Below are 22155 nucleotides of genomic sequence, written 5' to 3'. Positions count from 1 at the left end.
AAAGCTCTTTACAAACAGCCAGATCAAAAATAAGTGCATTAAGCTTTCATTAAGCAGAACAGGACAAATGTCTCTGAACTACAAGCACTATCAATTAGGGCTGGATGTTCAGAGCAAGTATGCTTTTAGACTAAATGGTCTCCAGTTGGAATTCCATCCCAAAAAATCTAAGTGAGGTTTTGGGGAAAAAAAAAAAAAAAATCACTGGAGTCAGCAAGATGCAACAGGTGCCCACAAGAAAGGACAATCTGTGAATGACATGTGCAAGGGATTGCATAAGGAGCTAAACATTTTACAGAGTGTTGGTTCTGATCAGCATCCGTGGCAGCAAGCATTCCTATGAGAACACAAAAAAACATGGAGGGGAGGAGAAGCAAAACCTAGGACTGCTTCCTTCCCACCAGTGAGCCCCCAGCTGCTATCTCCATCCAACTGCCCCATGTGCAGCTCAATATCCAAATGCACTTTACAGCCACCAAAGTGGTGCCTTGTGCCAACCACTGGCCTGCAGCTCCCTGGGTTTTTGCCAAGCCCAAGAAAGAGCCCATAAGCAAAAATAAATGTATATACTTAATGCATCTATATATATTGCACATATGCATATTTGATGTGCATATATTGCATGCATGTATATTTAATGCATATATATATATATACACACTGAAGTCACTGCAGCCTCTGGGCAAAACAGGCTTTTCCTGACCCAGCAGCTGTGCTGCTGCCAGGCAAGAATCAGGTAAGGGCAGAGGCCGGAGGAGACCTTTTAAAACAGTCTTACTGTTTCCCCAGGCTACAAGTCAGCAAACCAAGCTTTAAACCAGCCTGCCACTTACTGCCATCCCCTGCAGTGCAGAGGCAGCACCAGCATCACCCTCCTACCACGGAAGGGTGATGGTAATCCACGTAAAAGCTCCATGCACAAGTCTTGGAGTCAAGTTTGCAAAAAAGCCAAAATACTAACTGCCCAAATCAAATGTTAAGCAATTAAGGCAAGCACAGTGAACAAGTCATTGGTGTGAGGTTGGACAAATCAAAGCAATTCAGCAAACTGCAGCATGATGGTTACACTGAAAGCAGTTGGGGCTGCCTGGTGGTGGTGGAGACAGCCTAGGAAGAGAGTACAAGGAGTCATAGGAGAGAAAAAAAATCACAGGAAGGAGACACAATAATTTTAAAATAATAATAATGGCTTACAGTCATCAGCAACATGAGCATTTCCAATGAGTAGGACACACTTTCTGACTGGCACAGTAGCCCCAAAAGCAGGACAGGGTCTAGCACAGCCCACTTCACAGTGTCCTTCATATTGTGCCCACTGCTAACAACAATCCAGCAGTGTGAGGCTCCTGAGTAACACAATTAATCACAAATGGGCAAAAAACCAGCCACAGTCCAGCACACCAAGCTGCAGGGGACCAGCCCTGCCTGCAGCCCAGCATATGCATGGTCCCCACAAGCTGGAGAAAACTGCAAATCTCCAGGCAAAAACCAGAAAACACTGGAAAAAAAACAAACCCTGAACCTCAGTATTGTTTGGTAATTAAAGTAGGGGAAAAAAAAATATTGTCTACTTGCAAGAGATGAGGTAACTGCCAGGGCAGACCTGCAGGAGATGCATGCCAGTGTCTCCTGGCTCCCATGCAGCATCACCTTCAAGCCCAGGTCTGGATGTAGGTCCACTGGCTGGGAGGGCACAGGCAGGTAAAGTCCACAACACCCTGCTTATTGCACTGGCAAAACCTGCTTGAGAAAAACCAGCCCGTCTGTCCCAACACCAGACCTCAGCAAGCACAGAATTATTTCTGAGATGAGCAGCGAGAAGGAGATTTCAGTCTAAATGCAGAAGTAAAGCATTTTCTAAGATCACCTCAGGATAGCCTGTCCTGGCACAGGGCAAGAGTTGCTGCCCTCTCCCCTTGGCAGGGCTCAGCAGGGGACACTCTTGGGTAGAAGGCCACTGGAGGGACTGGCTGAGCAGGAAAACCTCCCCACTGCCATCCGGCCTCAGCACCCACCTCCTACACAAAACTAAATACAGGAAACTCCCTTGAAAAATCCCCTGATCAAACGTTTTCAGAGAGAGGCAAATGGGTTAACAGCACACTCAGTCCAAGTTCTTGGAAAACTCCCCCTGCCCAAGCACTCCAGACAGGCTGGGCAGCTCAGTGGCTCCCTTACCCCTGAGATCTCCAGTGGGAAGATCTCAGCCAAAGGCATGTTCCCCCACTTGACCACCCCAGCGTTTTCTCAGCAAGGATAGCAGGTTCAAGTCTCCCAAGGGGACACAGAGTCCCCTACCTCAAGGAATTAGCAGCCAAAGGCTATTTTTCTGCTTCGCACCTCGGATAAGAGACACAAGCACGACGCCATGGGAGGAAGATGCTCACAGGAACCCAACCTGCATTGCTAAAAAGGTGATCACTGGCAGACAACAACTAATTTGGGTGGGAAGGTCTGTAAGTCAGAACTTACAGACCCCACGAATACTCTCCACCAGCTTTGCTTTTAACTAACATCAAAAAAAAAAAAATCTCTCCACTAGAGAGAGACCGTTACAGCCAGAAAACAGCAGTTTTAATCAGAAAGGAAGTGCATAAACTAAAGGCAACAGGATGAAATTAAAGGCAAGGCTGAAAAGCTTGCTATTAATAGACAGCCTGTTAGCTTTTACAACTTTTATTGTTAAAATTAAATTGCCATGCCTTCAGTTGCAACTCCAGTCAGCTCAGCTCTGAACCTTCCCCACACAGCCCAGACAATCATCATTATTCTCAGCAAAATACCAACTGGGGACAAAAATGGTATTGAGGGAAGAATAAAATACAGGCCAGACACATGTTATTCTCCACAAAAAAAGTTTCTGCACACCACAGGTTTAATTGGCAGCACCATTTATCATTAATGTTTGACTGGTGCTTTCCAGTCCCTCCTTACAGTGTTTTCTAACTTCTCCAAACCTCAACTGCACACATGAATGCTTCCATGCAGCTGTTTATCCCAGGGTAAGTTTTTTGTTTGATTTTTCTTTATTTTTAGCCAAATGGTTGAGCTATTTCTGGGAATAAGGTTACAGTTAGGAGACGTTAAAGAGGAAACAGTTACAGGAATCGAAGAAACTCCTGTGTCCCCACATTCCACGGAAGTTGAGAAACTCCTGTGTCCCCATTTTCCAGGGGAGGGGCATCAATAAGGGATTGCATCCCTGGGAAAAAGTCTTTTGCAGCTATTTGAGCTTGTCTTCTCTGTCGTCAAGCATAGGCTGCCCTGTGGTTGCTATAGGGGAACTGGCCCCAAGTGCATGAAATGCTGTTATCATGTTAAATACACCTTACAAAATAAATTCCAGCAACTTTCATGAAAAATTCAAGTCACTTCATTAAAATTCACACTCTTTTGAAGTGTGGGATTTCTCCAAGCAGAACTGCCACCTGGTGTCACAGAAACACCCCAGCCCCAACCTTTGCTGCTTGCAGGTTTTTGTCACATTAATGAAAGCAAAACACTTCTTGCAGAAGTTGTCAGTCAGGTACAAGGTATCTGACATGCAGCCTTACTCACAAGCTGTTAACATGACTTGATTTAGGGGAAAAAAAGACAATTCTCAAGGCCACCAACTCCTGCCTATGGTCTTCTTTGTTATTAGAGTAGGAATTGCAATCACACATTAATGTTTGGTTCACACTGTCTTAAAAAAAACAAACAAACAAATGTGAAAAAAAATCACAGATGTGCTCCATGTCCCAAAACAGATATTATTACACATTTGCTGCAAAAACTATAGACATTTTCCACCTCAGACTCAGACATCTCCCACAAGTCATACTCCAGCATCCCCCCGAGCTGGGCAGGGGCCGGGTGAGTGGCAACCAACAGTGGTCAGCTCCCACACTGCCCAGTGCACCCCACGAGCTCTCCCCACCCACCCCTGTCCCTTCTCACCTATTTCTCATTGCCAATGGGGAATTTATTTCCCCTCTAAAAAATGACTTTGGGTCATTTCCCATTTTCTGTCATTTGAATAGGTCTCAGTGGGGGTAATTTCCTGCAGGGCACCAGTTAGGACCTGCCCCACAGGGTCCCATAAACAATCTGGGGGTAACCCCGTGGTTGGCAGCTGCAGATTCCAGAAGACCAGCAAGGGAACATCACTCCAACTTACAACAAGGCAAAGGCACAGAGTCACAGTGTGGGTCCAGCCCAGGGACAAGCACTGCATGACCATCTAAGATGCACCTTCTTTCCACAACATCAAGCAAACATTCTTGAGAACCTGCAGCTCACGACAAGCCCAGCACTTGCTAAACACCAGGGATTTACCAGGGTACAGGTTGCAAAGAGGATCAGGCCCCAAGGTATTAATTAAAAGGGAATAACACAACTAAGGTCCTGTTGTTGGGCACTGCACAAACACACAAACAGAAGAATTTTGCTCCCAATTACAGACTGTTTGTTGTTTTCTTAATTATCCTGGGTTCTGAACAGAATAGGAAAATACCAGAGCAAGGAACTGCACTGACTGCAGAGGCAAGAGATCCAGAAGGAAGTGCAAATATCAGTCCATGAGCTCAGCCAGCACCAGGTTCCCCCAAGAGGAGAGAGAACACCTTGGGGTCTTTCCCTGCCTCCTGCAGCCTTCCTGCACTGGGAGCAGGGTGACAGCTCCCAGGGCTCACTTCCAGACCAGCCTTAAATAAAAGCAAATGGAGGGGGAAACTGATATAATGAGGGCACGAGTAACTTCTCTTTCTGCATTTCTCACTTAGTTCTTACAACAACCCGAACCAGCCCCAGCCCCGCAGCACTGGCAGAGCTGTGGTGCAGAGCTGTGGCCTGCAGGTACAGCTGTCTGCACGCTTCGGAAGAACCCAGCAAGAGTAATAAATGAGAAAAAGCACCTTGTCTTTGATGCACAGCACAGGGACCAGCACTTCCCAGCGAAGTGGAAGTGGACAGTTCACCCCAGTCCTGTGAGGAGCCCAGCACAGCAGACTGACCCAAACTCTCCCTGGGCCACCAACACACTTCCCCACTCTACTCCCGCATCCTCCCCACAACAGCTGTACAAGCAGCATGAATCTAAAAATAAGACTCCAGTGCTAGAATCCGTTTCCAAAAAAGAATTAAAGTTATATTTCAAGTTGACAGTATCTCCTAAAAGTGGATTAACCATGGCAATTCAATCCCACCTCCCCGCAGCGATCCCAGACCCACTATTCTTTTGGCAGGGATTATTTCAGTGGTGCAAACTGAAGTTAAGAATCCAATTTGTTTCTGTAGAGCATCAGTCTGTACCCCTGGGTAGCAAAGCAGACCCACACACACCACCCTACCCTTCTTGCTCTTTTTACCACCCCATGTCATACCCAATCTAGGATAAGAGTTCATAGGAGGGAGAAACAGAGCCACAAACAATCATGTTGATAGGGCAAGGCACATCCATCGTGCCTAAGTTGTGAAGTACAGCTGAAAACAGGATTTTTAATATCTGTTGTTATTTACGAGCCTCTGGCAGAGACCACACAGAGAAGAGGTTACAACATTTGTCTGAGTAGCCCTATGGGATCTTAAGTGTCAGAAAATCTGCAGCCTTCAGTAACTGCAGTGAATTTTCTGCAACGAAGACAAGCATCTCTTGAAGCCCAGTGCTACCCACCCAGGACTGAGGGCAAGACAGCAGTTTGGGACAGCTCCATGGAGATTGCCATGGGTTGCCCCCTCCTCCCATGGAGCAGGAGAGAGGGGACCAATCCAAACCTCCCGGGGCACCCTGCAGGGCTGGGGACAGGGCAGAGCTGCAGCAGCATGGCAGGAGCTGCTCCATCAGCCAAAGGCTGATATGGCCACTTGCACCAGCTTGATAACAAACATCTCGTTGCTACTCAAACGCCACTTACTAAGCCAAGAGGTGGGAAAAGCGTCTAAACCCCCTCACCAACACTGCAGATGCCCTGCCATCCTATTCTGGTCCCCAAGTAAAGCTGTTCCTCTAGCCAGAAAATTACCTCTAACCTTCCAAACAGGTGCCACAACAGTTCAGTCCTGTACAAAGCATTTAGAAATCCCTGGGTTCAGTGTTCAGGACTGTTTTTCCTCTGCCCCAAAGGACAGCACACCCCAGCAGTGATGCACATCCACTCCCCACAGCAAGGGACTGCAAGAGATGGCACAGAGGCTGTGTGGGGGCCCCCAGGAAGCGCAGGGTTCATATGATGAGGGGCCCCTGGGCAAGAGGGGTCACACCTCACACATAAGGAGGGTGCTGGACCCAGAGCCTAGTCAGGCACCTCTGTGGGTACCTGCTCAGGGGAAGCAGCCACCTAAAAAAGCTTTCCTCTGAACTCAGTGGAGATGCTTCAAACCCTAAAGGCCTTCCGACAGGACTGAGAAAAAGCCTCCCACAAGGGTGGGGCAGGAAGCACATAACACAGGGCAGAGATAAACTCAGTCATCAAAGCCAGAAAAGCAAGGCACTGAGTTCAGATCAGATATATTTGACCCCGAGGCTGTAAAACAATGGTTGTAGTTGGTTCTCTACAGGGCTAACCCAGAGCCTGCAACAGAAACACAACCTACAAATGGGAAAATCAACCAGTTTTCCCCCCATAAGCACTGCAGAGCTCCCCCCAGACTTAAAAAGGAGATTTAGCATCCCTTGTCCTGCAAATCTGGAAAATCTGGCACACATAGCAGCTCGCTCAAAACCAAAAGTGAATATGAAAGTGCATCTCCCAGCGGCTCCGGCCTTACGGGCAATTACGGGCAGAGCCCATTATTCCGGCAGGTGACCGGGTGGTGCCTCAGGAACCAGCTCCGGAGCCTCTCAGGCGTTTGAGCTGTGCTAACACCACACACCGCTGCCTGCTGCTTGAACTCCAGAACTTTGCTAACTACGCACTGCGCAATCAATGACACTGCTGAGTAAACAGCGGCGCCTGAAATGATGTTAAAACACTGCTTTTGCCACATTTGCTGTGGAAGAGGAAAAAATGAGTAATTACAGCATTCAGGCCAAGCAATGAGGTCACTGTGAAATCTTCAAGTAGCTTATGTGGCATGGGGAAAGGTTCGGGATGGATTTGGGGGGCAGGAAGCGGGTGGAGCAGCGGCGGGGGCAGCACACCCCGCATCCCGCCCGGGGAAGAACCACGCGGTGTGCGGTGCGCGCTGCCAGGGCGGGGAAGTCCCCTCCGCTGGGTCTCGGGGGGTAAAAAACAAGGTTTGGGCTCTAGCAGCAAAGGGAACTTCTGGAGGGCTCGCAGGGACAGACAGACGGACGGACAGACGGAAGAAAGGGGAGCGGGCCGGGGCCCCGCGGCGCGGGCGGACCGCGCCGGGAGTGGGATGCGCCGCTCACCCCTCCCGGAAAAACAAACCCAACACAAGGCGGAAAATAATAACAATGAACTTTTCCCCCGCCCGCCACCTCGGCCCCGCACTCACCAGGCGGCTGAGGCTGCGGCGGAGCATCGCGGCGGCGCCCGGCCCCGCCGCGCTCACCGCCGCATCGCCCGGCCCGGCTCAGCTCGGCTCGGCTCCTATTGCGGCCGCGGACCCCGCCGCCGGCCCCGCTCCATGTCGCCCGGCCCCGGCCCCGCCGCCCGGCCCGGCCGCGCCGCTCAGCCCCGCTTTGTCCCGCCGCGCCCCGGGGGCGGGACCGCCCCGGAGCAGCCTGGGAGCTGCAGTACCGCCGGCGGCCGCCGGAGGGAGACACCGCGCCCCGGGCCGGCCCGCGGGGACAGAGCGACGGCGGGGGACGGGAGGGGACAGAGGGACGGGAGAGGCTGCAGCGGTGGCCGGGGACGACCTCCTACCCGCGGCACCTCGTGCCCTGTTAAACCCTCCTGCCCACCTCCGCCCACGAGGGCCACGGGTGCGATTTGTCCTTAATGCAGCTTCCCCCCCCTCTGCACGGTGGCACAGGCATAGAACGGTTTGGATCGGAAGGGAACTCAAAAGCCATCTAATTCCACCCCTCTGCCATGGCCAGGGATGCCTTCCACCAGACCAGGCTGCTCCAAGCACCATGCAACCTGGACTCGAGCATCTCCAGGGATGGGGCAGCCACGCTTTCTTTGAGAAACGTATACCGGTACCACGCCACTCTGACAGGGCAGAATTTCTTCCTAATACCTAATCCAAACCTGCCCTCTTTATATTTGAAGAGGACTAATCTCTTCTGTGACCTCCCAAAGGGTCATTCTTCCAGTCCTATCACTACAAGCCCTCTTTAAGAGTCCCCCTCCAGCAATCCTGTACCCCTTTAGGAACTGGAAGGGGCTCTAAGGTCTCCTCGGAGCCTTCTCTTCCCCAGCTCTCTCTCAGCCTGTCTCCATAGTAGAACTGCTCCAGCCCTCAGAGCATCTTCATGGCCTTCTCTGGGCTTGACCCAACAGGTCCACATCCTTCTTATGCTGGGGGTCACAGAGCTGAATACAGCACTGCAGGTGTGGGTATTGAGAGTGGAATAAAGGGCAGAATCCCCTCCCTCAACCTGCTGGTGATGCAGCCCAGGACATGGTTGGCTTTCTGAAGTACAAGAACAGAGTCTTCCCCTCATCTGGTACAAGAAACCCAGCCACTGTCATGATGCTCAAGCAGCCATCATAAACATACCTCAGAGCATCTTCCTCAAATCATGACTGACCACAGAAGGTATTTAGGGTCTCTGGGTACTTTTCCCCACTGCAAACTCTTCCCAGGCAGCTCACTGCCATGGGTGGCTCAGACAGCTGCCAGCTAGTCCAGCATGTTCCCTGGGGCACTTCTGCAGCCTCTGAGCCCACAGCTGCCCAGCATTCCCTGGTGCCTCCAGCCTTCCCACAGCACACAAGCTAAACACATCCTCTTCCCTCTGGGCTGGGACAGCGCATGAGTGGAAGCAACACTCATCTGAAACATCTCCTCCAGGGACCTTCTCCCTAGTTGTGCAGCCACAGAACATGAGAATATTTGTTTCCACATAAACCACCAAAACTGAGAAAGACAAGATGTAACCTAACAAAATATACATGGTTTTCATTATGTTTTTGACATCCTTATTGCCTGGTAATAGAACAGTCTTTTCTAGAGCAATATCCTCTGCAACAGCACAGAACAGGGAGTTTTCCTGGTGCTGTCTCTTGCTGACAGCCCCAAGCACCTCCAGGAGCAGGCAGGCTCCTTGACCCCAGCCGCCACTGTCATTTCAGCAGTTTGCACTGCTCCTTTTTTAAAGCCAGCTTCTCCTGGAAACCAAAAAAACCCCACCTTGTGGCACCATGACTGGGCCTGGAGAGCTACTGTCAGGTTCCAGAGACCTGGAAAACAGATTTTTTTTCACTTGGCATTTTTAAAGCAAGAAGAGCATCATATTGATTTTACTAGGGCTAAAACCAGTCACATTTCCTCTACTCAAGCACCCACTGTCTGACAGTTTTACATGGTGTGATATATCTAAGCTCGCACAGAAAGCCTACCCCAGCACCAAAATAGCAGTCAGGTGGACAAGTAGGAGCCTACTGGGATTTTTTTAACCCCACTTATCCCAAGGCAGCAGTAGATGGATCATAAAGGCTCTCACATCCCTGCTGAGCAAGGCAGCATTCCCTAGGGAATGAGCCAGCGCTCATCTGAATCCCGAGTGCAACCTTTGCACTCTCTGTGCAGCTGTGCTGTTACTCACCTTTCCACACAAAGGCCTAACCACAACAGAGGAAACCAGGAAACAATACTAGGCAGTTTGAAACACATTTTAAAATAATGAATGGGAATTGTTAAACACCATAATATAATACCTAACCAGTTTAACTCTAGACTTCCCTCCCCCACAAAACAAAAGAGAACTAAACTTAGACCTACACTACCCTGCGGCTTTTGCACTGCTTCTTGGATACTTTTCTGATGTTTTTTTGAGCCTGTTTGCGTTGGTTAGAAGAGAGAGCTGTTCTTTTCAGACATTTTTTCCTGTTGCAGGGCTCTGGTAGGTGCTGAACAGACCAGCAGTGCCCAGTGAACCACCAGCCTTGGGAGCCAGGCATGTAGATGTTTCCAAAGGCCAAGGCAGCCTGACTCACCTGGCCCACAGAAATGGACTATATTCTTCTCTTCAAGATATTCCTACAGGTACAGTTGCTCCTCACCTTTCACCTGCATTAACTGGTAAGAAGGGGAGTTGGTCTCACCAGCAGAAGAGAGCATCCATGCAGGATTTCACTGGAGAAATCAAGGCAGTTGTTGTTTCCCCCCTCCCCCTGTTTGCTGCTGACACATTGGACTCGGGCAGTGAAACCCCTATCTCAGCAGAAACCACCCCCACAAAGAGGAACAACCCTGACTGGGCTTTTTCACACTCTGGAATGGCCTGCGTGATTCCACTGCTGATTTGGTAGCAATTGTATCAGCTCACGGGTCTTTTACAAGGGAAATCTATTTTTAATGCCACAAACAGCCTGTGCTACATGGGTAGCACATGGCACAAGCAGTACCAAAAGGGTCTCTTGCACAGAGCTGGCAGGGACCCCATCCCACATTCAGCCATGCCCTGCCCATGACGAGGGGACCACAAGGGGCAGGTCCTTGGGAGAATTTTGCACAATACAGCTTGGTTGGGAACCATTACTACTTCAGTTAGCATCAAAAACAAGTTATTCAGTACATCAGCCAAGCTCTCAGCAGACTACAGCCAGGGCGAGAACAGAGTGACCCAAGGGATTGCTGTAAGCTACTCACAACTTCAGAAAGTCCATTAAATCCCCTCACAAGATACTTTTCATGTCCTGTGAAAACCTTTGTTTCTACTGTTCATGGCGATGGAGGCTTTTGAAGCTCAGTCCCTGGCAGATGGCTTAGCAGGAGGCGAGAGCCAGCCTGCCCATTGACCTTGGGACACAAACTAACCCTCACTGCGTTATTTGTTTTGTTGGTTTTGGTTTGGTTTTTTTTTTTTTTTTTTTTTTTAAAACGCTTATTCTTGCAGTGTTCTTTGCTTCTTCTGCCATCGTGTGGCCACTTGGAGGATGAAGAGCAGTTGGTGGCAGAACACGTAATCGGCTTTCCATGTCTTCAAACTGTTTAATGGATTTTTGTAGTATCCGGTGGAGTATGAAGTCAATGGAGATTTATTGCATCTCTTCAAGGTCCATCCACTGCCTGACGAGTACTACAGGTTCATCTTTAGTGTTGCTACAGCTTGAGGTAGATCTTGTTAATCCAACCTTGTAGACTAACAGCTAGTTTATTGTCAGGGCATGACCTCCCTATTGACTTGTTGCTCCTCCTCCTTACACCAGGCAACAGGATCAAGAAAGAGGTACTCACTGTTGACTGACACCATAGCTACCCACTCTCGAGGTGATTCTTTCCCCATGAGAACCATTCCAGGGCCATCTCCATCTGGGAATGTGAGTTCTTGCTCAGGGCTGCCACAATCTCAGCACTCTGAAGAGACTGGCAGGGCTCTGTCCTTGCCCACAGGTACATGGGCGTGTACCAGGGCCCTCGGGGGGAATGCCAAGGAGGAGCTGACACCACCATTTTTTTCCTCCCCTTTTCTTGAATAGGGCAGATCTTTCCCTGATTTGGTGGCATAAGTTGTTTGATAAGAAATGGAATTTTTTTCCCCCCCCAAATGTATCCCAAGGCAGAATTCCTGTCTCTTCACACCTGAGACTTTCAAATCTACCCTGCCAGCACAGGGGCCACAGGACCAGGAGCTCACTTTCTGAAAGCAGCCAAGGTTCCCAAATTCTGTATCTGCTGGAGTCCTACCTATAGCCTTTAGCTGCTGACATCTCTGGGCATTGCCCCTCAGCAGAGCAGGCTGCAGATTTCATCCTCCCCTCATGCCTGGCTGCCTGGAAAAAACAGGTTCTACCCCTGGGAGTGGCCAACAAGTGCTTGGGTATCCAGGGCATTACATGGAGGGATTGCATCAGACTTGCGAAACACCTGTGAGGGAAGGAAGCCAGTAACTCTGTCTGCAGAGGGGTCTGCATGAAGCCATGCCTCACGACTTCCCTTGGAACCTGCACATCCCATCCCCCCTGAATCAGCAGGGCTTGACCAGCACCTGCTGAGCACATCACTCAGCACCAGTTTCTCAAGTTCTGCCTCACACCCCTTGCCAAAAACATCTGCTTCAGACATATGATTTCCTCTGGGAAGTCATAATCTGCAGCAGGGACATCCCAGAGAGTGCTTCTGGGCTTTCCCAATCTTCCTGGAAAAGGGAAGGAAGAGGCAAGTTCACAGTCTGCACTGAGCACTACAGAATTAACTCAGCAGCAGCACCACACTGCAGTGTCCATCACACAAGGGGACTTGCACATGCTTCTCTCCACCCCTCAAACACATTTTAGATCAGTTTATCGCTCCCCCAGCAGCTTTCCTTGCTGAAACAGGGCAGAGATCTCAGATGCTGGTTGCTGCAGGTCTCTGTAGCACTAGCACCTGCAGCCTATGAACACAAGCCTAGCCCCAGAAAAAAAAACAACCAACAAATGAAAGCCCTACAACATCACACCTAAACCTCTTCTACAGCTGCACTATGCATGGAAGATGGGTGTAAAGTCTAATCAGAGGAGAGCTCAGGTAGAAAGCAAGATTTATGCCACTAGGTCAGGAATTTGGGCTAGAGTCTTGCTAAACTCACCTGCACACAAATGTAAGTGTAGTTTAATAAGGTGAAAGTTCTCTTGCATGCAAGGCCTGAGCTCTGATTGCTGCAGATGACTTTAAAATGAAAAATTCTGGTTAATAAATTGGCTCTTGATCCCATATCCAGTGATATTCTGTAGCAAAAGCCCTTCTAATTAATACACTGATAGTCTTTCTCAAGAGGCACTTTCGCCTTATAGTCTGAAATAACCTATTCAAATATGCAGCGACTTACAGAATGATAATTTATGAAAGTGAAAGACTACCAATTTTAGTTAACACAATTTGCCTTTTTAAAAAGTAAGCTTTTTTTAAATGGGGGAAAACCAGCAAACATGTTTGGTACATAATGTGAACAGATTTATATACCTCAGACTCTGGCACATTTCCTGGTGTCCTAAGACAAACATATCCATTAAATAAATTTGGTTATATCCTTCCTCCTTTTGCCAGCAGCAATGTCTCCAACAAGGTTAATTTAGCCTAAAAAAGGAAAGTTTTCGTATTTTCTCAATTTCCAGTACTCATTATCTTCTCTTTCCCTGCAAAGTCTGAATAGACTCATAACAATGAAGAGCAGCTTAAGGAGTTACTTTCACTAAATTCAGCCTTATTTTTTTAACAATTCTGCAGAACACATAACAGCAAACATTCCAACGCTCACTTTTAGTGCAGAACAACAGAGGATCTACAACTGATAACAAAACTCCAAAAGCAACCCATGCGTGGTTATTCATTATTCAATGTGTTGAGAGCTGCCCAATATCACATGCCAGGTTTTCTCAGCTCAATATTTTGAATGTGCCTAGGAAAGTCAGTTGTGCCCTACTGTGCTCATTTAGAAAAAGCAAAAGTGCTCCTCAACCACTTGCTTTGTCTGTCTCAGCTAGGAAAATTCCACAAGGACATCCTGGCTCCTAGCCTGCCCTGGTCAGAGTCAGAGGGTAGGTGCTGCAAGCACAAGAAAGTGTACATAGCAACCAGCTTCTCAAGCTCAAAAAGCCATCCACCACATGCTTTTATCAACCCAAACGCCCATGCCCAGGCTTAAAATCCACTTAGCTTGCTTATACATGTTTATTTAAGTATGTACACAGTGTAACCAGCTTTCAGACAACAATGTAACCTGAAAAAAGCCCCACCCCTTAGCACTGCCTAACCAGCGCATTTGTCTCCAGCCCTATCCCAAGGGTTGACAAAACTAAGGAGCAGGGACTGCACACCTCCCCACCAGCTGCTGCTGCTGTGGGGTAAGAGAGTTGTCATTAATTTCTTTACCTTTGGCCAAAAGCAGACAGGGAAGACCTTAAGCACTCCAAACCCCAAAGTCTGTCTCCTAAGAAAACCCTGCTCCTCCCCTGGCTGTATATATATGCCCTTGAACAGGTGATGGGATTTATGGGTAAGCTGGTGGGGAACAAGAACCACCTGCAGGCACCCCACAGGATGTGATTGGTTCCATTTGCCTTGCAAAACACCCATTAGCCTGGATCACTTCCACCTGCACTCACTTGCCTTTACAGCCTTAAGTCAGTGTTCAAATTCCAGTGTCTGAGGTGCTCTCCAAAACTACTTCCTGGCTCCTTCTTCTGTAAATTTGGGTTAGTGAAAGAGCAGACAAAGAACCACTATGTTTTTCACACAGTCACAAGTCTCTGTCTCTTTGTTGAGTTTTTTTCCCTCATGGGGCCTGGCTGCTGCTGGGCTGTGCCACCCCACGGCTCCCTGATATGTGGAGCACCCCAGGACCAGGCCCACCTTCCTTGTCCTGCCCCTCTGAGCATGGAGCATCCATGCTCCAGGTGCTAGGAAGGCTGACTCCAAAAGGATGTCTCCATCAGAAAACTGGAAACGATGGTGAGACCCACAATGGTTCACACTCCTCTGGAAACACTCATATAGGGGAAAAAAAACACACAATTGAGTTTTTAATAATAAAATACACCAGTGGATGTATAGCAGGAGAGATATCTGTACATCTCAAGATCAGCTTGCCATGGGGGATTTCCTGCCCTGTCCATGTCCTTGGGACAAATCAAAGGTTCTCAGAGGAGATTTCAGAGTCAAGATCACCTTCCCCATCCTCTCCTAGGGGTGGAGAGGAGCAAAGAGATGTTATAACATAAAGTATAATCGCTGGCTAAGCCCAGCCAGTGGGCAGAAAGTGAAGTATAACAACGTGGAAGAAAGCACAACATGGCTACTGGTGCAGCCAGAGGGACTGGCAGCTTCATCACGTGGTCCTATCTTCCAGGCTCTCCTCCAGGTCTTCCTGCTCCCTGGAATTCTTCATGGTGTCCTGTACACTGGAAGACTTGGCAATGTTTTTAGCACTGATGAAGCAATGCTCTTCCCAGCTCTCTTCTCAAAAGCACAGTAGCCTCTCTGTTACTCTTCAACTCCCTGCTCACCCATTTAAATTTTGATAGCAATAACGGGCATCAGGAAAGAATCTGATTGTGCAAAGCAATGTTGGTGTGAGGTGATGAGACCAACCATGCCCTGTGTAGGCGTATGCACACAGGCACTCACTGAAATGTCTCTTCCTCTCCTCCTGGCACCATACAAACCACCATCAACTTTTGCAAAGCTCAGACAAACACAGCCTCCTCCCTCTGTCCCTCTATCCCTCCATTCCACAGGCTCAGAAGGACATGTCATAGAGAGAGCTGCTGGTGACCATGCTGGCAGCTGTGGGTCTCCAAATGAGCACAACCAGAAGCAGTGGGCTGTAGAAATGCAAAACTCACACACCAGTTTACAACAAATGCAGCCACAGCCCAGGCTGAGGCATCACGAAAACACTGGTGGAAGCAGGCACCAGGTTTTGCCTAACCTGACCCTCCTGAGACAGCTCCTCTGGGAACCAGAAAAGAAGGATCTGCTAGATAATATCAAAATGCTGAAATGCAAAGCAGGGTTGTGTCACCCAGCTGGCTCCAGTCCTCTCTGCAGAAAATTCTGATGATACCATGCACAAGAGATAGAAAATGTATCTCCCTGGAGCATTTGCTTCTCAGCGTATTTGGCATTCCAGCACATTCCAACAAACCCAAAATTCACAGGAGAGTACCACTCACCACTATCTTCTTTTTGGGGATGTTCTTCTCAAGGCAAGCGCCACTGTTGGGCCCCATGCCTGGCCTCAGTGCACAAACAGCAGACTGGACACTCCAGGACCATCCTGGGCAGAGCTGCACCTCATCCCCCTGACAGAAGGCAGTGCCAGCAGGACCATACCCCCCAGAGACCTCCTGCCCTTGCTCGTTATTCAGCTATTGGGATGTAAGATGAATAAAAGGATGAGAAATATGGAAAAAAGAACCCTGCCCACCCTGCCTGCCCCAGGCATGCTCACTGTGCTACAGCCACCACTTCTCACACGTGGCAGAAACAGCCCAAGCAATTATCCAGTGGCATGGATTAGCCATTAATTAATGTATTTTGATTTATCTTTGATCACATCTCATTTCTGAGGTATTCCTGAGATGTTTTGAGATAGACCATTTTTAACATGGAGTTGTTGCTGCTCACTTTCTAAAGAAGATAAAAGTTGTATTCCTGGTTGGTGCAGACCAGGATTGTCTCCTGGTTGTAGTAGGGATTAGCTGCTCTCCACCCATGGAAGCACCAGGATAAGGAGGTTTGATTCTGAAATATATTTTAACTGTCTGTCTGCACCACAGGCTGGAGATCATTATGTCAGGAGAAACGTGTTAGATCAAACTTAATGGTTTCTTACAGCTGGCTCTCAGGGAAAGTTTCCTTCAGCTGCCCAGCAGCACCAGTTGGGCCAGTTCTGCCTTTGGACTTGCCTTGCTGGCCATCCTCTCTGGCTGTGGGTGTGACACAGGGCTGTGTCCCTGCGTGGCTGCCGATGCTGAGGAGCTGCAGTGCCGGGAGCTGCGGGGATCACCAGAGGGAGCTGGCTGCAGCTGTCTGTGCCAGACAGTCCCAAACCTACTCAGCTCCCACTCCCCACATGGTTCTGGAGCCACAGAGAGTGGGCCATGGGCTGTTTTGGGATTCCAGCTGTTTGGGAGTGCTCGGCCTCCTCCCAGACCCAGTGGGTGTGTGAGAAAGGGCTTTTAGAGGGGATAGTTTTTTAATGTTCCTTTCCCAATAATCCTGTGGAGATTTGTGACCCCAGCAGAAAGAACCTGGCTGGCAGCCTGGACTGGCCCCCTGGGGGCACCCATGGTCCAGGAGAAGGGGCTCCACAGGTGCAAGTCCCTTCTGTACGCTCCTGCCCACAGCACTGACATCACAGGGAATTCCACCAGAGACAAGGGGTTTACTAAAAATGATGTATTTACAGGCCAGTATTAATTTGTGCTCTTATTATTTACAGTTTATTTACAGTGAATCCTTATAGTCTCTGACAGTTGAATCCAGCAGAGTTAGACAAAACTTTATAGCAGGCAGGCAAGGCAGTGTAGCCAGTTTCTCTTCTTTTCCCTTTTCAGCCCTTCCAGGGGTTTCAGTGATTTTCCTTCCCCATGGACCACAAAGGCCTGTTATCAGTAATCATGGGAACAGAGGTGACTAATGCACAGTTCAGGTCCTAACACTCTTGCAGGTGTTAAGAGAAAACCATTCCACTCCTGACTTCACATAAAGTGTTTCCAGGACTGAGGATTGGTTTCCCAGCACATACACCCAACTGGAGCCAGGCAGCACAAGCTCAGTCCTCTGGCACAGCTCAGTCCCTGTGACAGGCTTGTGTCACAGATGGGTTGTGTTGGGATGCAAATGTTGCTTGTTGTCCTGTCTCAGAGCTGAGATGAGCACAGAGCAGTGACTGCCAGGGACTGTAGGGTGCCAGGCTGCCAGTGACATGGGAGGATTTTGCATTTCCTGCAGGTCACCACTGTCCCTCCTGGGAGGATGGCAGCATCAGGGAGAACGATCCTGGGGAAGGAGCCTCCAGCAGCCTCCACCACCAGTTGCCATTGAACTTAAACTTTCACTGACAGGCTGCTGGACGCACAAACACAGGCATAACCCTCCTTCCCTGTGTGAGGGGAATCCTGACAACACTGCCAGATGTGGCTGTGGGCTGGGTGAAGGTCTTCTGCAGACCACCTGGGACTGCCCTCCCATCTTCACCACTGGGAAATGAGACTGTTCCAGGCGGTAGGCAGGGACTGATTGACAGGCCAAGTCAGCCCCTGACCTGTGAAGACAGCTTTCCTGGGACACAGGTCAATTCAAGATGAAGGTTTTTTCCCCTGAGATGTTTGCTCTGATCTTCCTCTCTTCCACAGGCTAATCTGGGTTTAGATGGAGTCTTCCACAGAATACTAACAGGGGTCAGCAAGTGACTGGCTGTTCCCTTTTCAGATGGGTTTGCAGCCCAGCTGCCAGAGAAGCATCTTACAAAGGGACTTTTGGCTCATCCCTGCAAATGCCCTGTTTCCAAGCCACACCAAGGACAATGCTGCTGTTCATGCCCCAGAATCTATTGCCCAGGATTGCTAGCCCTGGAAAAGCACCCCAGCAGCCCTACAGATGAATCCCACTGCCACTTCAGTCTGGGATCCCACTGCCACTGCAGTGGGTCCTCTAGGACCACCCATCCCCTAGTTTGTGCCTTCCCTGCTCAGGGGGTGATGGCAGATGGCTGCTTCCTCTGCTCCTGCCTCATCTTCAGAGCCAGCATCGCCCGGCGGTACAAGTCTGCAAGGAAGGGAAGCAGTCAGGCACTGACCAGGGGCCAGCTCCAGGACCCACCTGGCACCCTGTGCTGAGTGAGGGCTGCAAGGTCACCCCAGCCTCCAGCACAGTGCACTCATTCCACCTCACAGCAGAGGCAGCAGCATCTGCCTCCCCAACAGCCACCACCTTGCCCTGCAGCAGCACTTACTTGTGCCCATGTCCCCACACCAAGCACCCCGTGGCCAAGTGTCCCTGCACAGCTCACACCCCACTGCCAGCAGGCCAGGTTCCTTGATGCTTTCAGCAAAATCTGTCCTAGGAAATACCAACCAAAGGTGCTTGAGACCTCCTCATGCTGCTGCTCCACAGAAGATTCCTGTGACTTAATTTTATTCTTGACTTTCTTCTTCTTTTTCTTTTTCACGCCCTGCACTGTATAGAGAAAGACAAAATTTCAGGCACCAAACCTGAGCAAGGATGCCTTTCTCACCGAACCACCTGAGAGGACTGTTGGGTCCTAAGTCCTTCATTGCTTCTGTGCACCGTTTCCCTATGGAGGTGCTCAGAGATGTCTCTCCTCTTCCCCTTCAGACTCCTGTGACCTTGCTCTGCACTCTGCTGGTCTGCAAGCAAAGCTAATGGGAGTGGTGGGGACCAGTGGTCCAGCATTCTGCTGTATTACCAGGTTCCAAACCCTACCTGTAGGGTGGCTTTGGGGGTCCTGATGTACTGGTGCCAGCAGTGCTGGCAGCCTCCCATAGCCCCCTCTCACCTGGGTGGGGTGTGGCCATCCTGGTGGGCACAGGCTCCTCCTGCCCGACCCTGTTGGGGAGTAGCAGCCCCCCAGCGGCCCCCGCATGTTTGTCACCCCCTTCTCCTGGTCTCTCCGGCTCCTCAGCTGGGCTCGGCTGCCCCAAGCCCTTCTTCTTCACCTTTACCTTCTTCTTCCTCCTCCTGGCGCCCTTAGTGCTCTCCTCCTGGGCAGGGTAAGGAGGATGAGAAGAAAGTGGAGGAGCCCCCCTTCCACCCCGTCCCACCCCTGGGGTCTCACTCACTCACCAGGGGCAGGAGGCGGCAGACGGGGCGCAGCGGCCGGTTGTCCCCGTTCTTCCCCGCGCCTTCTCGAGCATCCTCCCCTGGGGGCGGCCGGTCCCTGGGGCGAGAGCACGACGGGGTTGAGGTCGAGCGCTGTGAGGACGAGGACGGGGACACGCACCCGCGGAGCCCCTCACGCACCTGCGGGCGGGCCGGCGGGCGCGGGGGGCCCTCGGGGCGGGCGGTGCGGGTTCGGCGGGCGGCGGGGCCGGAGCAGCGGCGGCGCGGAGGAGCCAGCGCAGCCCCTGCAGGGTGGCACGGGCCGGGCCGGCGGGGGGGGCCCGCTTGGCGACACAAGGCTCCTGCGGGCAGGCGGGGGGTCAGCCCGGGGAGCGCAGCTCCGCGGGGAGCGGGAGCGGGGAGCGGGGCCAGCCCCGCACTCACGATGCGGCAGGGAGAGCGGTTCTCGTTGACCAGCCGCTCCAGGCACAGCCGCTCGATCACCTCGCAGGGCAGCAGCGCGGCCGCCGCGTCTTGCTTGTTGGCCAGCCTGGGGCATGGGGAGAGCGGAGCGCGGCCGTCACCCCGGCCTCTGGGCGCCTCGCTGCGCGACGGCGGGGGAGGCTGGTGTTTTCTCCCAGTTTGGCTGAGATTAGGTGAAGCGTTGCCCCAGCCCTTGCCTGGTACTGTAGCCCCCTCCTCATCTCCTCTCCAGGGATGCTCCCATCTCCCAAGTGCCACTGTGGTCCTCATGTCCCAGCACCCCTCGACAGCTCCCTGGACGCCACGCCCCCGCAGCAGCCCGTGCACGCAACCCAGAACCCCAGCAACAGGTTCCCACTCACCCCCCTCACCTCAAACCCCAAAGGTCACATCCCGCTGACCAGCCTTACAGTAAGAGAGGCTTCCCGGAGATGTCGGGATGGCTCAGGACGCGACTCAGGACCTTGCGGGCCTCTTCCATCCGCGCCAGGTCACTGGAGTCCAGGACGAAGAGGAGCCCGTGGGCCCCGCTGTAGTGGCTGCGCCAGGAACTGCGGGATCGCTGCCCCCCGGGCAGATCCACCAGCGTCACCTCGAACCTGTCCACCCGCAGCCGGGTCTGGCCGGGCTGTGCGTCGGGCAGCACCTCCCCGGCCAGCGCTGTGTGGGGGGAGAGGGTAGAGAGCTGGCAGAGGAACCCGGGAGCTTCCCTGCGGCATCTCCCTCCTCCTCCCCCAGCCACATCCCTGCTCCCGCTCCCAGAGCTGCCGCGGCACAGCTGGTGCCTTGCACACTCCCCCAGAACAGGGGCTGTATTTTAGGGATCTTGGATACTTGGTTGCAAAGGACGATAAAGCTGCTGCGCCGTCTGAGGCCGGCTCTGGTGCTGCTCCTCACCTTTCTCTACGTCCGTGATGACAGAGGTTTTCCCAGCATTGTCCAGCCCCACGACAAGGAGGGTCACCTTTCTGCAGAGTGACAACAGCAGTTGAGCATCCCAAGAAAGGTTGTGCTCCTTGGAGAGTGGTGACCACTGAAGGCCCCCAGGCTCCCAGACAAGGGCCCCTGCCCACAGCAGCTGCACTTCAGCCAGGAGAGGTACAGGACAGTGACACAGGCTCTGGCTGAGCTGGGGGCAAGGGCAGGGATGGGCTCTGGTACCTGGGAGAGGGTGAGGGAAGGCACAAGTGCCTGGAGCCACCCCAAAGCTGTGGGACAGCCACTATGCAGAGCCTTCAAGGTGCTTCCTATGGCAAGAACTTATTTACATATCATATAGGATTAAGCAATGGTGTGCACAGGCCAAAATGATTCTTCCTTATATGCAGTCAATGATTACTCCTTCCTTGGCAGTAAATTATGAGTACACACAACTAGGGAGAGGTAGAAAGGACATTTTTACAAGCTTCTGCCTGGACTCAGGTGGTTTCTCCTGTTGCCAAACAGTCCTATTTGGTCTCCAGCAATGTGCTCCACCAAAGCACACAGAGAAAGTCTTCCCTGTTGTTGATAAGCCACGGTAGTCATTTGCAGTATAGTTTTCTTCCTTAAACATACAGACCAGGCTGTGTGGGTGGCATGGCTCCACCTCCAGCATTTCAGCAGGTAAGGTCTCCTCTCGAGGGAGAGGACCATAAACCCCCCTGCAGTGCTGTCCCAGGGTAATTAACCTGGGTCTCCCGACACACACAGACACGGCAGTGTTTCAGTGCATCCTCCCCATCTTTCCTGGGGAGCTGCTGACTTTGCACAGAGGACATCCTGCTGGGAGCATTCCCTGCATGTGCACCCCTGCCCCGCCTGCTCCCCTGCCTGCCAGCTCCTGCCTGCTCAGGGGACAGCGAGGACACACATGTGCCTTGCTCAGCAGTCTGGGGACAGTTCCTGCAATGGGCACCACTCTCACCCTGTTACTGCACTGGTGCCCTCAGAACTGATAAACACACAGGTAAATGTTGTGCCTCCTGGGAATCCCAAGGAGCAGGCACAGTGACCTACCTGATGGGCTCCTGTATGGCCTGCAGCCACGACCAGCAGTGGGAGAAGAGGTGGAACATGGTCTGCAATCCTGTGTGGAGGGATGGCCTCTCTTCGGCACCTACTCAGTGAGCAGCCCAGTGTGTCCATGTCCTTCATCCTCCTGCCTGTGCTCTCTCCCCATGGCTGGGAGCATCTCATCCCAGGATGCCCTGTCCCACGGCCCAACACTGCTGCCTCCAGCCTGGTATGCACAAGCCAAACCTGGGGATAAAATCCATCCCTCTGGGCAATACCTCATGGGCATGGACCTGCTGGACAGACCCTGCCCTGACAGCCCCTTGCATCACAGGGGTGCCAGTCAGCCTC

General features: G+C 51.4%; 2 protein-coding genes across 5 annotated transcripts in view; both read right to left on the bottom strand.

Moving 5' to 3' along the window:
• The window catches only part of ATP11C (ATPase phospholipid transporting 11C), a 55546-nt gene extending 48037 nt beyond the window's left edge, over positions 1 to 7509 (bottom strand). For all 4 annotated transcript variants that reach the window (XM_032701944.1, XM_032701943.1, XM_032701942.1 and 1 more), the window contains exon 1: positions 7441 to 7509. In XM_032701944.1, coding sequence (XP_032557835.1) covers positions 7441 to 7467 — 27 coding nt within the window. In that variant the 5' untranslated portion in view covers positions 7468 to 7509. The remainder of the gene's footprint in view (positions 1 to 7440) is intronic.
• A 12197-nt stretch (positions 7510 to 19706) lies between these two features.
• Positions 19707 to 21866, bottom strand: ARL13A (ADP ribosylation factor like GTPase 13A). The gene is made up of 5 exons (XM_032702350.1): positions 21808 to 21866; positions 20644 to 20777; positions 20220 to 20469; positions 19771 to 19876; positions 19707 to 19724 (listed from the first exon to the last, which is right to left on the bottom strand). The coding sequence occupies exons 1-5, from the start codon at positions 21864 to 21866 to the stop codon at positions 19707 to 19709; spliced, it is 567 nt and encodes a 188-aa protein (XP_032558241.1).
• Positions 21867 to 22155: the final 289 nt, after the last annotated feature.

The sequence above is a fragment of the Chiroxiphia lanceolata genome, chromosome 14, assembly GCF_009829145.1.
Source record: "Chiroxiphia lanceolata isolate bChiLan1 chromosome 14, bChiLan1.pri, whole genome shotgun sequence".
Classification (NCBI taxonomy): domain Eukaryota; kingdom Metazoa; phylum Chordata; class Aves; order Passeriformes; family Pipridae; genus Chiroxiphia; species Chiroxiphia lanceolata.
The sequence above is the reverse complement of the archived record's forward strand: the minus strand, read 5'-3'. Positions and strand labels throughout refer to the sequence as shown.

Bases quoted from the DNA above. Each gene is read 5' to 3' on its own strand.
- ARL13A (XM_032702350.1), bottom strand. From the start codon at position 21,866: ATGTTCCACCTCTTCTCCCACTGCTGGTCGTGGCTGCAGGCCATACAG. The intron at 20,470-20,643 runs GTATCCAAGATC...CCCCCCACACAG, and splicing joins TTATCGTCCTTTGCAACCAA to CGCTGGCCGGGGAGGTGCTG. The intron at 19,877-20,219 runs GTAAGGCTGGTC...CCCATGCCCCAG, and splicing joins TCCGGGAAGCCTCTCTTACT to GCTGGCCAACAAGCAAGACG.